A 16,429-nucleotide genomic window follows, 5' to 3' on the forward strand; every position below is an offset into this window, starting at 1 on the left:
TCTGTCCCCTCTTCTCTATCCCTACAGCCTTAATTCAGGGGTGTATCATCTTTAGATTGTTGTAGGCTACCACATTGTTTTGGCTTGGACTCCCATAACAAAGTATCATACCCTGGGTGGCTTAAACAACAGAAATTTACTTTCTCTCAGTTCTGGAGGCTGCGAGTCCAAAGTCAAGGTGCCAGCACGGTTGAGTTCTGGCGAGGACCCTCATGCCTTGCAGATGGATACCTTTTTCTGTGTCCTCACATGGCAGAGAGAGAGAAAGATAAAAAGTTTTCTTATGTCTTTTCTTGTAAAGTTGCTAATCTAAACATAATCACCTCCCAAAGGCCCCATCTCCAAATACCATCACATTGGGGATTAAGCCTTCAGCATATGAATTTTGGTGGGGAGATAATTCAGTCCACAGCACATAATAACATTCAAATTGGTTTCCAGGTCTCTAGTCCTCTTACCCTCTAAGTAGTCTCACACATGATTCCTAGGGTAACTGTTGTGAACCACAGTCAACCTCAGGCTGGTTCCTTTCCATTGTTCTTTCCTTCAGCCTAAAGTGAAGCTATCATTCCTACACAGCATTGCTAGTACAGTCCGTTTGTGGCTTCTGAGTTCTTCTGGGCAAACACTGGAGATACGAACTTGCATAGATGTGCGCACACACACGTGCGCTCACGCCCACACACGACACATACCACACACAAACTGCTTAGACTTGCCGAAGTACAAAGTGGGAGTTTTTCACCTTTAGAATTTGCACATCTAATCTCTCCCATGCACCTCTCTGTATAGATTTTTTCATGTAATCTTTACAATAATTCTTCAAGGTATCCTCACTGTGCAGATAAAGTAAAGCTCAGAGAGGCAAAGTAACTTGACTGATGGGAAATGATGACATCAGGATTCCCACTCATGTATCTCTCTCTCCACAAGCCATCCATGGTACACCAGGATCTCTTATGGTCGTAGTGCTTCTATGGGTACCTCTGAATCTTTGAATTAAAAATAGATAGCATATGTCTTCCAGGCTTCCCTAAATGTTTCCAGATGTAAACAGGGAATTTAAATTGGAAGGCATCACAGCCAAGAATGACCCAAGTTTGTTGGTTTACTCACTGTAGGTTCTAAAATCCATGGTTGCTGTAACCTGAGGGCCAGTTCCTCTTCTTGTTACTAGGTAACCGTAAATTATATCTATAAATAAATCTGGCATTCTATATCTTATTCTGACCCTTCTCAGAAGCCACATTTCCTTCAGTAATCTCCAAGTGCTTTCTAAAGAATATAGCCTCTGTTGCCTGAGTGAGACTATTGGGTGACTTCACATGGTTTTTCTCAAAGGCAAAATTTACATGTGTGGATTTCTCCTTCATGGAGACCACATGCAGACTCTCCCTCTCTCCCCCTCTCCCCTTCTCCCCCAAAACCTCATGGGTTTTGTCTTTTTTCCAGTGTTCTCCAGAAGGGTTTTCCTTTTCCAGGGCCTACAACCAGGTAAAATCACATGAGTAGGAGGTTGACAGCTGAGATCTTTCTACTCCTGATCATAACAGCTCACCTTCCTCCCAGCTGATCCTCTTTTCATCTTTGCAGTTTCCCAACCTGGCAGCCTTCCAGCCAGTTATTCAAGCCAGCAGCTGGGCATCGCATGGTCCCCTTCCTCTCCCAGACACTCTTTCCCCGATTAATAGTTATCATCATCATCATCATCATCTTTAAACTTTCAAAAAGACTTTAACTGTGAAGCATTCAAAAGAGAGGCTATGAAGTTGGAAACATGAATGAAGCAGACCCCAGAAAGAGTCTTAGGATAGCCATTTATTCAACAAATTTGGGTGCCTACTGTATGTCAGGGAACGTGCTCAGGGCTCTTAATAGGCTAGCTCGCTGAATCTTCAAAAAAATAAATCCTGTCTATATAGGTACAACTATTCTCCTTTTACAAAAAAGAAACTGAAACTTAGATAAGTTAGCCTGCTTGGGAACATGGCTAACTAATGTCTGAGGCAAGTTCAAGCTGCAGCAGACTGACTCAGGACCTGTGTTCTTAACCCAGGCTGTTGCAAACACCTTCCAAAATTGGCCCCCCATCAACACTCTCTGAGCCTCCTGTAAACAGCCGTTATCCTTTCTCACTTGGCTTCTGAAGTAAGCTCCTCACTGGTCTTTCCGCTTCTATACTTGCCCCATAATCCATTATTCACTCAGCGGCCAGAGTGATTTTTTTTTAATGTAAATTGGATTATATGATACACTGCTGAGTTTACAACACTTTAATTGCTTTTAAGATAAAACTTTAAAATGTAATACTCCTTACACAGCCTCTGGATCTGGCGCTGCCTCTCTCCCTACTTCTTCCTCTGCTGCTGCCTCCCCTCGCTCCCCTCCAGCTGCACCGGCCAGTTTCTGGAACACAGGTTGTTTCGTACCATAAGATATTTGCACATGCTGACCTCTTCCTGCTTCCTGGAATGGTCTTCTCTCTAATATGTGCCTGTTCTCAGAGATGGCTTCCCTGAACGTCCAGTTAAAACAGATTCACCGGGGCTTCCCTGGTGGCGCAGTGGTTGAGAGTCCGCCTGCCGATGCAGGGGACACGGGTTCGTGCCACGGTCCGGGAGGATCCCACATGCCGCGGAGCGGCTGGGCCCGTGAGCCATGGCCGCTGAGCCTGCGCGTCCGGAGCCTGTGCTCCGCAACGGGAGAGGCCACAACAGTGAGAGGCCCACATACCGCAAAAAAAAAAAAAAACAAAAAAAACAACAACAACAAAAAAAAAACAGATTCACCCATTTCTCTCACAACGTCGCCTTTCAAGGAGCCTGTTTATATATTTGTCCTTTTATTGGCTTCACCTCTGCTTGCACCATGCTTCCTCATGGCTTCCCCTTTCTCTTTCCCATAAACTCTATGAGGGCAGAAACCTGTTTGTTTTCTTCCCCACTATAGAACAAAATGCATTTCAGTGAGTGAATGAATGATTCAAAATTTGTCATCAAAACCACTTTGCTGATGTAGTGGTTAGGTGAAGCAAATTTTGATGTAAAGTAGAAGTCGTATGTATCCTGCCTACAGAGAATGGTGCCAGATAAGGAATACCTTCTGAATGAACTTGATTTCAGACCAACTTCTGTAGGGTGATAAAAAAAATCTCATGACACCAATCTGAACGTAACCGAAATGAACCTAAACTCATTGACATATGAGTGGTGCTGGGTAGGAAGATGAGCTCAGCTTGTTTGGAAAGTGATGGGATCAGCTCTCCCTGCTAAGGCTGATCACCCCTCTCAGCCCCGACCACACTCTCCTATCCTCCAGCCATTCTGTCTGTCTCTATTTGTGTGTGTGGGATAGTGTCGTACAGAAAGTGGGCCGTAGTCCACGGACTTAAGGACACCAAAGTAAAAGCAAGTTTAAGAATTCTTCTGGAGAAAAATGGGAGTTGAAGTCTTAGCTAAGTGAGATTGCTGAATGCAATGGACCATGCACAGTGGTTTTAGAGTTCACCAAAACTCACTTTGCCAGCTCATCCTGGGGATGTAAGAGTCTAGGCCAGGTCATCCTGTAGATACAGAAGGGGTTGTTAGTTGCTAGTACGCAGTTGGAATTTCCCCTCCTGCATCTTCCAAACCCTAATCTAGCAGCAAAGGGCTTGTACCTGTCGTCGTATAAAAGCAGGCACCTTCGGGTTTCCCTGGTGGCGCAGTGGTTGAGAGTCCGCCTGCCGATGCAGGGGACACGGGTTCATGCCCCGGTCTGGGAAGATCCCACATGCCACGGAGCAGCTAGCCCCATGAGCCATGGCCGCTGAGCCTGCGTGTCCGGAGCCTGTGCTCCACGACGGCAGGGGCCACAGCAGTGAGAGGCCCGCGTACCGAAAAAAACAAAAAAACAAAAAAAAACAAGCACCTTCTAGCAAGGAGAACCTGTTTCCTACGCTGTCATCTTCTCTGGAAGATTCTCTTCTAGGGCAGGGATTTGTGGAGTTTTCAGCTAGACCACTGAGTTGTGCTGTGCTAGAAAACCAAGTCCAAGTTCTTTCCCTCATGGCAGAGCTTCTCAGATTTCCAATTTCAAAGACCAACAACATTTCAATAATGATTTGGAGGAATGAAATAGGGTTACCAACTGTCTGCTTTTCTAAATAAGGGCATTTATTTTAAAATGACCATTTATTATCACCATAGCTTTATAAAGGAAAGGATATTTTAATGCCAAAAGTTCCAGGAAGGCTATAAGCTCAAAGAACAGTATTTAAATCAATAATGTTACTAATTTTTTAAAGTATTCCTTTGTTCTTACTTTCCTCATTTTACCCTCAGTTCATGGAGGTATTAGTAGAAATCAATACCACCATTTGCTAACCACTGTCTTATAGCATGGTGATTTGCATGATAGCCCATTATTGAATTGAACAACCTTGGGGTCATTGAAGGTTCATCTAAGCTTACCTTGTTCTTTAAGTTAATAATTACTCCAGAAAATTTGTACCTGATGGACATATGGCAATTATAGCTTTCTGCCTTGATGGTATTGTCATTCATTATAGCTTCCTTCTAGTTATTTATTTTTTCTTGGGTCAGTTACTCAATCCCATTTGTAATTATGAGTCTGTACAGTGCAAACACTGTGTGATCAGCCATATTTGCAGGGGCTCTCTGTGTGTTCAAAATTACTTTTAAGTCCGCAATAAGAATTTCTCTTGCTCTCCTTAGGTTTCTGGTTGTCAAGCTGAATTCAGTCAGTGGTGGCATAAAGAGATGAAAGCAGTGAAGTTTCCATCCCAGGGAACAATTTTTGATTATTATCTGGACCACAAAACTAAGAAATTCTTGCCTTGGGCTGATAAAATCCCCCAATTTACTATGGATCCAGAGGCACCTCTGCAGGTAGGTGTGGGGAACACAGTGCTCTTCAAGCCACATGTGCTGGTTTGAGCCTTGTTTGTTTGTTTTTGAGCAGTCAGTCTTTTTTTCCCTCCCTGATCAATAAATTACTGTTGGCATGGTCAGCATATAACGTATTTCCTTGGAGAGAAGAATCTCAAGTTATAGGAATGACTAGTGGGATGGTTTCTATATTTCTACAACTTCTTTTTTAAATTTTATTTCAGTTTAATTCTGTGGTAACAGCTTTCTTTAGATTTTCCTAGAAATTGTGTGATTTTATAAAAATCGGAAGCACGCTTCTATTAGTTTAGTGAGTCTTACTTCTGACCTTAGTGTGAATTTCTTAAACAGTGCTTTTCACATATAACTTCTTTCCTTTACTCCTCAAGCCATAAAATGAATGTTTGATCTTCTTACTCATATTTTCAAACTCACATGGCAGCTCACAGATCTCAATGAATCTTTATCATCTTTTAACTGTTTATAACTTGTCCTACATTTTTATATATCAAGTTATTCTTTAACCATCTTCTAATTCTGCCTCAGTCTGTTTTGCTTTTCATTATATTTCTTTCTCAGCATCACGTCGTTTTGATTGATTTTGGAGCTTAGTATTTCAAGTAGTGCCGTATGAAATGCATACAGGTGATTTCTACACTAACCAGGAGGCACGTAGTGTGAAATAAAAGAAAATCCAGCGTGAGTTTCTTGGAGCTACAGTAACCGAGTACCACAAACTAGGTGGCTTCAACAACAGAAGTTTATTGTCTCACAGTTTTGGAGGCTAGAAGTTGAAAATAAAGGTGTTAGCAGGATTGGTTCCTTCTGAGGGCTGTAAGGGAAAATCTCTCCCAGCTTCAGGTGGTTCGCTGAAAATCTTGGTGTTCCTTGCAATGTGGCAACATCCCTCAAATCTTCACATGATGGCATTTTCCCCGTGTGTCTTCTTTGTATTTACATTTCCGTTTTACCAGTCATTTTGAATTAGGGGCCTACTCTGCTTGTATTAGTGTGCTCGGGATACCCTGACAAACTACCAGAGACTGAGTGGCTTAAACATCAGAAATTAATTTTTCTCATAGTCTTAGAAGCTAGAAGTCCAAGTTTGAAGTGTTAGTAGATTTGGTTTCTCCTGAGGCCTCTGTCCTTGGCTTGTAGATGGCCATCTCTTGCTGTGTCCTCACATGGTCCTTCCTCTGTATACACACATCCCTGGACACTGTCTTGAAGTGTGTCCAAATTTCTTCTTCGTACAAGAATATCAGTCAGATTGGATTAAGTCCCACTCTCTCAGCCTCATTTAAACTTATCACCTCTTTAAAGGCCTTATCTCCAAATACAGTCATATTCTGTGACACTGGGGTCAGGGCTCCAACATATGAATTTTTGGGAGGACACATTTCGCCCTATAACCACTTAACCAGGAGGAAACTTATCATTTTACAAACCAGAAATTCAGAGGTAGGAAGGCCTTATGACTTGGTGATATCACCAAGGATTCAGATCTTCTCGCCTTGACACTGGCCTCACTTGAAGACTGGTATCCCTCCTGATCTCAAGATGACTCTAGTGGTCCCAGGAGTTTGAAGGAAACAAGTTAGGGGGAAAGAAGACTTTCTCATATTTTTTATTAAGACTGAAGAAACTTTTTGCAGAAGCCCCAGAGCAGACTGCCCCCTGTATCCAATTCACCAGGGGTCACATGCCACCTCTAACCCAGTCTCAGGCCAGGGTAATGAGGTTAAGCTTTGACAATCATCACACCATTGCAGGAGTCAGGTTGTGTGGAGGAAGGGCAGAGACTTGAACAAAGTGGGGCTCTGGCAGGAGGGAAGAAGTGAACAGATGGATTCTGGGAGGTAACCAGCAGGGTCTGCTCCATCTGCTTTATAGATTTTGACATCTCTGTTTCCGCTCAGCCTGTCTAGACTTCAGCTACCTACCAGTATTATCTAGGTGGTTGAAAGCTGAGGATTTGTACTTAATCAAAAGAAACACACACACACGTACGTACGTACACACACACACACACACACACACACACACACGACCAAAAAAGTGTTATCACAAGGTTGATGCACCTTATCAGTGATTCATTTTATTCAACAGAGAACCTATCAGGACTTCGTAGTCTTACTGTATACACAACTGCACCAAATGTGGCTATTTGATTAAAAACCTCTTAACATGTTAGAGGAGAACCATACTGAGCCAATAATAGTAGCAAATACTAATATGACATTATAATATGTCAGGACCTTTTCTAAGTGCCTTATTTCCATAGATTAACTAATTTAATCCTTATGAAAATTTTCTAAGGCAGGAACTGTTACTAGCCTTTTTACATATGGAGAAATAGAGGTACCAAGACATCAGGTAATGTGTATACAGTCCATGATCAGCAGAGCATTCTTTGTGGTAGGTAAGACAGGGCGTGGGCTCCCGACAGATTTGAGTTTGAATCTAAGTACTACCACCTATGAGTTTGGCCAAGTTATGAATGTTCTCTAAGCTTTAACTTCATCATCTCCGAAATGGAAATGATAACAAAACTCTCCTCATAGGTTTGTTATGAGTGTCATATGATGTAATGCATGCAAAGGGCTCAGCATAGAACCTGTCACACACTCAGCTCTCAGTAGGTGTTAATTATGGGTATTAATGTGTGGACCTTATTACAGAGTTTATGTGTTTTTCTTATGAGCAATATAAATCCTGCAAGTAGTTTTTTTAATCCCCTTTTTAATTTGGCCACCAAGAAGTGTAAGACATATTCAATTCTCTTTAATCACCATGCAGCCTTCTCTTTCCTGCGTGTCTGTGTCTGCTTCCCCTTTTCCTCATCTTATATATTAGTCTCTGTTCCCTGAGTCTGGCTTTTACTTGTATTCTTCGTTTTATTGTATTCTTGTAAGCCACCTCTAACTTTTTGTGAAACGATGTAGCATCTAAATAAATAGCCAATTTTCAAAACAGAAACGTGTTATGAGAATTTTTAACAAAACAATGCACGGTAAGTTTCCACAGTGCCTTGGATTTGTGAATATTTCACTTAATGCCTGTTTCCTCCAAGCTGGTCTCTCCTCGCACTGAACTCCTTTAGCGTGGATTGTGCCTAATCATTTTGCACATTAATCATTAATCTTACTGGGCCCAGGAATTGCTACCAATTTTTGGTTGTTTGTGGCTTGGCTTTTCACATGCTTTATCATCTCCTCAAGAGTGGTGGACAGTTTCTTAAGCATTTACTGCATTCCCTTGTATGTGTAACACAAGGTTAGGCAGAGTGTAGGTATTCCGTGATAGGGAGCCTTCGGTGTTAGCTCTTAACTGGAAAACATAAATCAGTTGCTTCTGCTGTGGCACTTTGATGGCACTACCCAACTGCTCTTCTCAAGCTGTGATGTCTGAACTGATCATTCAAAACAAGAAATTAAGTGGAATCTCTCCTACTGGCTGTTTAGAACTAAGAATTCATTTGGTCTCAATTCTAAAATGACTGTGTTGGTTCAGATACAAAAATTTGGAATGCCTCTCTCTCTGATCTTTCTCTCATTCTATTTTTCCCTCCAGAGAGTTTTGGTTCACACATCAGAGACAACTCGTCTTCAATATTTCATAGAGTTGCTGCTTGAGAAAGGACAGCCGCTGATGCTGGTAGGAAACGCTGGAGTGGGAAAAACAGTCTTTGTAGGTGACATACTAGCAGGTCTCTCCGAGGCTTATATAGTGTCCCATGTGCCTTTCAACTACTACACAACATCAGCAGCTCTGCAGAGTAAGTGTTCCTCCTGTTTATACTTGAGAAACAAGAGATCAGAAACTGTCAAGGGCAGAACATGCAGCCCAAAGAAATGATTACTTTTGCTAGGCTTTAGACATTTTGCTTAGGATGCATTTTTACTTATCACCATTCTGGCTAAATATACTTTGTCTGAATATTGTGATTTTTGGCTTTCCATATCACTCCTGGCTTTATGTGGGTTACTACTCCATAGAACAGCAAGAATTTACGTCAACAGTGTTCATTGCTTTGCCTCTAAACCGTTTGGTTAGCTTTAATCAATTTCACGGAGCCCTAGCAACAGAAGAATATACTCCAGGAAGAGTGCACTGGTTACCTTTTCAAGTAAGGGACTGATTTAGGGGGAAGTTCATTCAAACTGTATTGATGAAATGACAGGCCCCAGGTTGTTAGTTAAATTTTAGAAGAGCTATGAGAATAATTTTTAACTGTTGAATACATGTGTCAGCGTAATCAAAGGAACCACATAGATTTGGGGCATTCTGAGTTTGGAAGGGCACATGAAGTAGATGTGTAGAAGTAGAGAAGCACTGATATCGATATAAAGAGCTGATAGTGGTAACTCTGTCACTCTGGCCAGCACAGCAATGGGGCTGTGCTGTATGGGGGCAGCAGAACTCCCTTCTGTCCGCTACTGTAGGAAACCTGTTGCCCTGAACGTGTTTTCTTGTTGTGTGTGTTGTTGCTGTTTTCTCAGCTCTGTCAGTAAAGATTAATAACGTATTTTCTTATCACGGACATCAACTCGGCCAAGAACGATTTTTCTGTGATCTCTTTCTTAATCAAGTTTGTCTTCTTCATCGTTGTGACTGGAACAGTTAAAAAGCTGACTCAGAAGTTTTTCATTCATTTCTTTAGCAAATATGTATGATTTATCTACTTTCTCTCCAGACACTGTGTACAATACATGTTTTTCATTTGCAGACACAGAAGAAGGGATCACTTTATCGCTTGTAAATGGAAGACTAGGGCTGCAATTCAGTAGTTGAACAAAGTTCAGCTTGCTAATTCTTGGAAGGGATACAGGCATGAATAGATTTAGACATTGCCTATTAGCATGAGGAATAGAAAGAGGTAGTGTACTCTAAAGAAAGGGTTTCAGACCTTTGAGATGGGGTGGTATGCAGGCAAAAAGGGGACTTAGGATAGAAGAATCAGCTTAAGCAAAGACATGAAAGAGAGGAAATTGTGGGACATATTCAATTAATTGAATCTCTAAGTTGACTGAAGCATAGTGGTCAGGCAGAAGATAGGGCAAAGGCTGGAGTGGCGGGTTGGAGTTCTATTATAGATGGAGTGACCAGTTGTCTACTTTGCCAAAGGCTGGGAAGATATGGGATTTGTAGTGCTAAAACTGGGATCATCCCAGGCAACCTGGGATGGTTGGTCACTGTGACTGTGGAGAGAGCTGAGATGCAAGTGGAAGAGAACATATTTCATATGGTAGGAAATGGTGAGCCATTGATGGGGAGCAAGGAACTGACAAGATGCAGGCTCTGCTTTGGGAGACCAGTCCCCTTGAGCAGTATGCTAGCCAAATGAAATGGTGCCCTGGACTAGAGTTGTAGCGGGAAAGGCGAAAAGGAAGAGACATGTACAGGCTGTGGTTGGGCCAATCAGGGACCAGGAGGGAAAGACTAAATTCAGGCTTTGCTTCTGGCTGACTGGGAGATGTTAATTCTATAAACAGGAGCACAGAAGTCTAAAAAGAAGAGATGGGTTGTGAGTGGGGAAGAGGCTTGTTAAATTGAGTTTGGGAACAGGCGTATTTGGTGTTGGCCAAACGTCCAGGTGCCAATGGCTAATAGGAACTGTTGTCCAGCAAGCATTTGGAAATGCAGATATGCTGCTTGGAAGAGGGGTTTGTTAATTTATTCATTGTATATTTCTTCATTCATTCCTTTGTTCTTTTAACAGTTACTTATTTGTTGTGGTTGTCATCAGGAATACAGAGATGAGCATGATATAGTTCTCGTCCTCAAGCTATTTATAGTCCATATAGAGAGTAGGCAAGTAATTAGATGCTACATCTCAGATCCACACCGTTCAAGATTTTCTATACTCATGAGTTTCTCTTAAACATACCGACACAAAGTCAGATACGCATGTGAAGAAATGTAATTTGATGTATACACAGGATAATGTCTACATACAGTATCTTCTTGTACTTCTGCACCCTGTGGCCCAAGAAGAGAGGTGTGAGAGATTCTTGAGCTGTCCCTAGGCTCTATTTTGATAAAGAAAGACTGATCCACCAGGTTCTGGGTGGACCAGCAGTGGTTCGTGTTTTACAGTAGGTACAGGGAAGGAAGGTGCAAAGGTCAGCAATGGTGTGGTCTCAGATGTGATGGCCAGTGTGACATCACGCTGCAGATACTGACTCTCTAGGAAAGGAGAGTCAAGGTGAGCTCGAGGAGAGTGTGACATAGAAGGTGGTGAACAGAGACATGTTTCTGGGATTAACCTGCAGAGAAATGGTACTTGAAGCCACAGAGTGGGTGAAATGGGGAGAGGATGAGGAAAAACGAGAAAAAAGGACTAAGGTTCTATTTTATATTCATATATAAATATGTTTATATTTTATTGTATATAAACAAGGTTACACTTTATTTGGTGGACAGAATTATACATTGGTTTCAGGAATTCTTGAGAAACCTCTAGAGAAAAAAGCTGGTCGTAACTATGGTCCAGGAGGAAATAAAAAATTGGTTTATTTTATCGACGACATGAATATGCCTGCAGTGGACTTATATGGCACCGTTCAGCCCCACACTCTGATTCGACAGCATATTGATTATGGTCACTGGTAAGCGATTGTCTGTATTGTACTTTCTACCAAAATCTACTTATTATGACTATGGATAAACATTTAAAAATGGAATTAGCGGGGTGGGATAGGGAGGGTGGGAGGGAGACACAAGAGAAGAGGGAGGAGATATGGGGATATATGTATATGTATAGCTGATTCACTTTGCTATACAGCAGCAACTAACACACCATTGTAAAACAATTATACTCCAATAAAGATGTTTAAAAAAAAATGGAATTACCCCAGTTTCTTCGTCTTCTGAGGAGCGTTTTCTATGATACGTTTTGGATTTCACTTTGCATCCCCTGTTGCTCATCTTAAATGGAATAGGTTTGCTTTGAATCTTTGGAAGAAGTGGATTGAAAAGTATCTTAGAGACGTAAACTGTCTAGTTTAAGCGTTAAGCTCCTTAATGCATTAACTCACACTCAATTACTTAGGGGAAGCTTGACATTTTCTGTGGGATGTAACTATCTGGTAATATCTGGGCATTGCAGTCTGCAATCCCCCAGTCTTGCTGTGGGTGTTTCTAACCAAACTCACATGAGAATCTCTAAGCAGTAATAGTACCTATTGATTCGGCTCCATATGTTGATTCTGGCATCAAAGGAGCCATGTAGTCTTCAGTTTTCTGAACTTTAGTTTTTATGTCTCTCAGGTAGGTTAACAAGCTCAACGTCACAGAGCGATTGTAAAGATCGAAAGAAACAATTTGTGAAGTCCTTTATGGATTGGTGGGTTTTGTTGTCATTTTGAGCTTTGGGACTTAAGGTTCTGTTTTCTGTCTTGCAGGTATGATAGACAGAAAGTGATGCTTAAAGAAATCCACAGCTGTCAGTATGTTGCCTGCATGAATCCGATGGTGGGCAGTTTCACTGTCAATCCTAGACTACAGGTAGGGTGTTGAATACTGCTCTCCTCCAAAGAGCCCCTGAATATCATACTCACACGTTGTAGATCTTGATTCTTAGTGCTTTGGGGTAAAGATTAGGATGAATGGTTCTACTGGACATTTGGTGAAGCATGGAAACTTATTTTAATTAATAGACTTTTTAGGGCAGTTTCAGGTTTACAGAAAAATGAGCTGCAAGTACGGAGAGTTCCCGTATACTCACCGTGACCCATTTAAAAACACCTTGCATTAGTGTGCTGCATCTGTTACATCTGATGAGCCAATATTGATAAGTTATTATTAACTGAAGTCTAAAGTTTACATTAGGGTTCATTTTTTGTGTTACACATTCTGTGGGTTTTGGCAAATGTATAATTACAGGTATCTGTCATTAGAGTATCACACAGAGTAGTTTCACTGTCCTAAAAATCTCCCGTACTCCCTCCACCTGTTCAGCCCTCCCTCCCCCAACCCCCTCACTGCGGAATCCCTGGCAACCATTGATCCTTTTCCTGTCTCTATGGTGTTGCCTTTTCCAGAGGGTCGTATAGTTAGAATCATATAGTATGTAGCCTCTTCAGACTGGCTTCTTTCTTTCTTTCTTTCTTTTTTTAATTTAACATCTTTATTGGAGTATAATTGCTTTACAGTGGTGTGTTAGTTTCTGCTGTATAACAAAGTGAATAAGCCATACGTATACATATATCCCCATATCTCTTCCCTCTTGCATCTGCCTCCAACCCTCCCTATCCCACCCCTCTAGGTGGTCACAAAGCACGAGCTGATCTCCCTGCGCTATGTGGCTGCTTCCCACTGGCTATGTGTTTTACATCCGGTAGTGCATATACCTCAGTGCTACTCTCACTTCGTCCCAACTTACCCTTACCCCTCCCCGTGTCCTCAAGTCCATTCTCTATGCCTGTCAGACTGGCTTCTTTTACTTAGCCTAAATATGCATTTAAGGTTCCTCCATGTCTTTTCATGTCTCGATAGCTCATTTCTTTTTATCACTGAATAATACTCATTGTCTGAATGTACCATAGTTTGTTTATCCATTTACTTATTTAAGGATGCCTTGGTTGTTTCCACATTTTGGCAATTCTGAGGAAAGCTACAGTAAATATTTACGTTCAGGTTTTCTGAGTGCATGTAAGCTTTTAAATAATCATCACCACCACCACTGTACATACAACAACAGCATACAGCAGTCAGTGTTGTTTACTAGTTTATGAGCGGTCGCTTGAAGCTCAGCTGGGTGACTCTGCTGATCTTGGCTGGACTTGTTCACATGTTGGGGAGTTAACTGTCAGCTACTCAGGGTGGCTTTGGCTAGAATGATTGTGATTGGGACAACGTGGCTCTGGGTCATGTGTCTCTCATCCTTTGGCAGGCATGTAGAATTCATTGCAGAGGTAGAGCCTTAAGACAGCAAGTGGAAACACAAGCGTCTGACAGTGGCTGGTACCCTGTTACTTTTACCTCCTTCTGTTGCCCTGAACAAGTCTTATGGGAAGTCTGAGAGAGTGGAAGGCACTACCAAGTTACATGGCAATGGGCATGGATAGAGGAAGAGTTGAAAAAATAAGGTCCCCCCCCCTTTTTTGTATTTTATGCAACTCTTATATTTGTTTTTCTTTTCAGAGACATTTCACAGTGTTTGCATTCAACTTTCCATCCATGGATGCACTAAACACCATCTACAGCCAAATCCTGAATTTCCATTTCCAGCAGCAAGCATTTGGTCCGTCAGTTCTCAGGAGTGGCCCCACTTTGATACAGGCAGCAATCGCATTCCATCAGACCATGACACACAACTTTTTACCCACAGCCATTAAATTCCACTACCTCTTTAATCTGAGAGACCTGTCAAACGTCTTCCAGGTACCTCAGTGGCTCTGTGTTATGTGTCTTGAGTAGAACACTGATTATAGCAATATTAATGGCGTTCATTCATAGAACTTAGTCGAAAACTATGCTACGTACTTGAGCATGTATTCTTTCATTTTCCACCATAAACTTCTCTATGAAGTTAGTATGGCAGGTTTATTAGTCCCATTTTGTCAGTGAGAGTAGTGAGTCCTCTTAGGTTGCTAGAGACTTAGCAACAGAAGCTAAGGTAGAAATCTTAGTTCCCTATTTCATTTATTCCATATAAATATTTGAGTGTTTCTGTGCAAGTAAGAGGGTTAATTTTTCATTTTTTAATATGTATGTGATACAGTTTTAAAACATGCATCAAGAGAAATTATAATTTCTTAAATTCCTAGATTATTTTGGTTTGGCATTGACACTTAACTTGCTCATCTGGTAAAAGGGCAGTATGTATGTATATGATTTAGAAAGGAAGTTCCAAAGAAGGAATTCAAAACTTTCGAATTCTGAAAATATCCAACTTATGTGGCCTACTTGGTAGAGTAAAAGCAGTTGAAGAGTTATTTATGGCTCAAAGTTCTTTTGTGACAGAAGTAGTAAACTGATTGAATATGAAAACTTCACGAGACTTCTTTATATTTGGTGATTTTTGTTTCTTTATACTTTTATAGCCCTCCTTTCTAAATCACTCCACAACTGCTTCAAAACTCACACCGCATTAGGCAAATGTTTCCACAGAACGTGGACCATTCCTTTTCATCTCGATATTTCTAGCACCCGCCTGAAAGACTGTGCTCAATAAAGTGGTGTTTAAAAGCAGGTTTTTGATCTTAGGAGGGAAGGGAGACCATGGGGTGAGAGACCTGTCTTCTCACAGTTCATATCCAGTCTTTCAGCTACGCCTTATATCAACCCGTTCTTTAGGCTTTGCAGCTAAGTCTCTATGACTCCCTTGGTGTTGTCCCATAAGCCCAGAGCACAGTGACTCTCTCCAGGAGGACTGGGTCTATATGAATCCAAGATATGAAGGACAGTGTTGAGGAAAGGGGGGAATAAAAATGCTTTGACTACTCATGAAGGGTGAATTCAGGCAGTGGACTTTGGGTCTCATATGTTTCATCTGTGAAATGAACGGGTTAGATTAAATGATATCACAGGATTTTAGAGTAAAAATTATTATCATCCTGTGACTTTCATGTTTGCTGTTTGTACTCTGGTTTTGGGAACTTAATTCACTGAAGGCAGCAGGTACAAGTTCTAAACTCTGGTATTTAGTTCCTAGGCTGACTCTTGAAGTACAGTGTTAGCTGCATTCCTAAAAATGGGTATAAATGACAGTTAATTTTTTAAATGTTGCTTATCAGAGAGTACAACTACTAATATGTATCTACTACTCTTTATAATACTTCTTGTAACTCAGTGTATTGCTAAATTCAGTTCACAGTTAAAGAAAACGCTAAAAGGAAATATTATCATGGAATGCCACCACCTTCTGAAGTTTTAATATTTATCACTCTTGCCTTGTAGGGGATTTTATTTGCTTCTCCTGAGTGTTTAAAGGGTCCAAATGATTTAATACGCCTGTGGCTTCATGAATCTTCTCGTGTTTATGGAGACAAACTGATAGACACAAAGGATCGTAATTTGTTTCATAAAAACATGCTGGAAACTGCTAGTAAATATTTTGAAGTAAGTAAATGAATGCCAGAGGTCACTGTTTGCTCTGGCACAAATTGGCATTGGGGCAGAAATGGGATAAGGATGTGAATGAATTGTGCATACGCTTACCTGGCTGAAACAGCTGTGACCCCAGGGTGCAGTTGGCCTGTACTGGGGAGCGGCATATCCACCTACTCATGGTTTGTTTTGCAAGCTTTTCCCTGCATAGGCCACTCTGCCTCCAGATGAATCATTTCTGGAGACTGACACGACCGTGTCTTTCTCTTCCTCCTCCTGCAGGGTGTAGACAGCTCCGTGCTGCTTCAACAGCCCCTCATCTACTGCCATTTTGCTAATGGCAGCAAAGACCCGTGTTACCTGCCGATGAGAGACTGGGAGGTGCTGAGGACATTTCTGACCGAAGCCTTAGATAACTACAACGAACTCAATGCCACCATGCACCTTGTTTTATTTGAAGACGCCATGCAACATGTGTGAGTTGA

The 16,429-nt window shown here is 41.5% G+C and overlaps 1 protein-coding gene across 1 annotated transcript in view; it reads left to right on the forward strand.

Annotated features, from left to right (window-relative positions):
• The window catches only part of DNAH11 (dynein axonemal heavy chain 11), a 315,752-nt gene that overhangs the window by 166,410 nt on the left and 132,913 nt on the right, over positions 1-16,429 (forward strand). Inside the window, 7 exon segments of the mRNA XM_049714548.1 lie at positions 4,716-4,889; positions 8,463-8,667; positions 11,335-11,500; positions 12,296-12,398; positions 14,037-14,276; positions 15,795-15,956; positions 16,227-16,420. Coding sequence (XP_049570505.1) covers positions 4,716-4,889; positions 8,463-8,667; positions 11,335-11,500; positions 12,296-12,398; positions 14,037-14,276; positions 15,795-15,956; positions 16,227-16,420 — 1,244 coding nt within the window.

The sequence above is a fragment of the Orcinus orca genome, chromosome 9 (assembly GCF_937001465.1).
Source record: "Orcinus orca chromosome 9, mOrcOrc1.1, whole genome shotgun sequence".
Taxonomy (NCBI): domain Eukaryota; kingdom Metazoa; phylum Chordata; class Mammalia; order Artiodactyla; family Delphinidae; genus Orcinus; species Orcinus orca.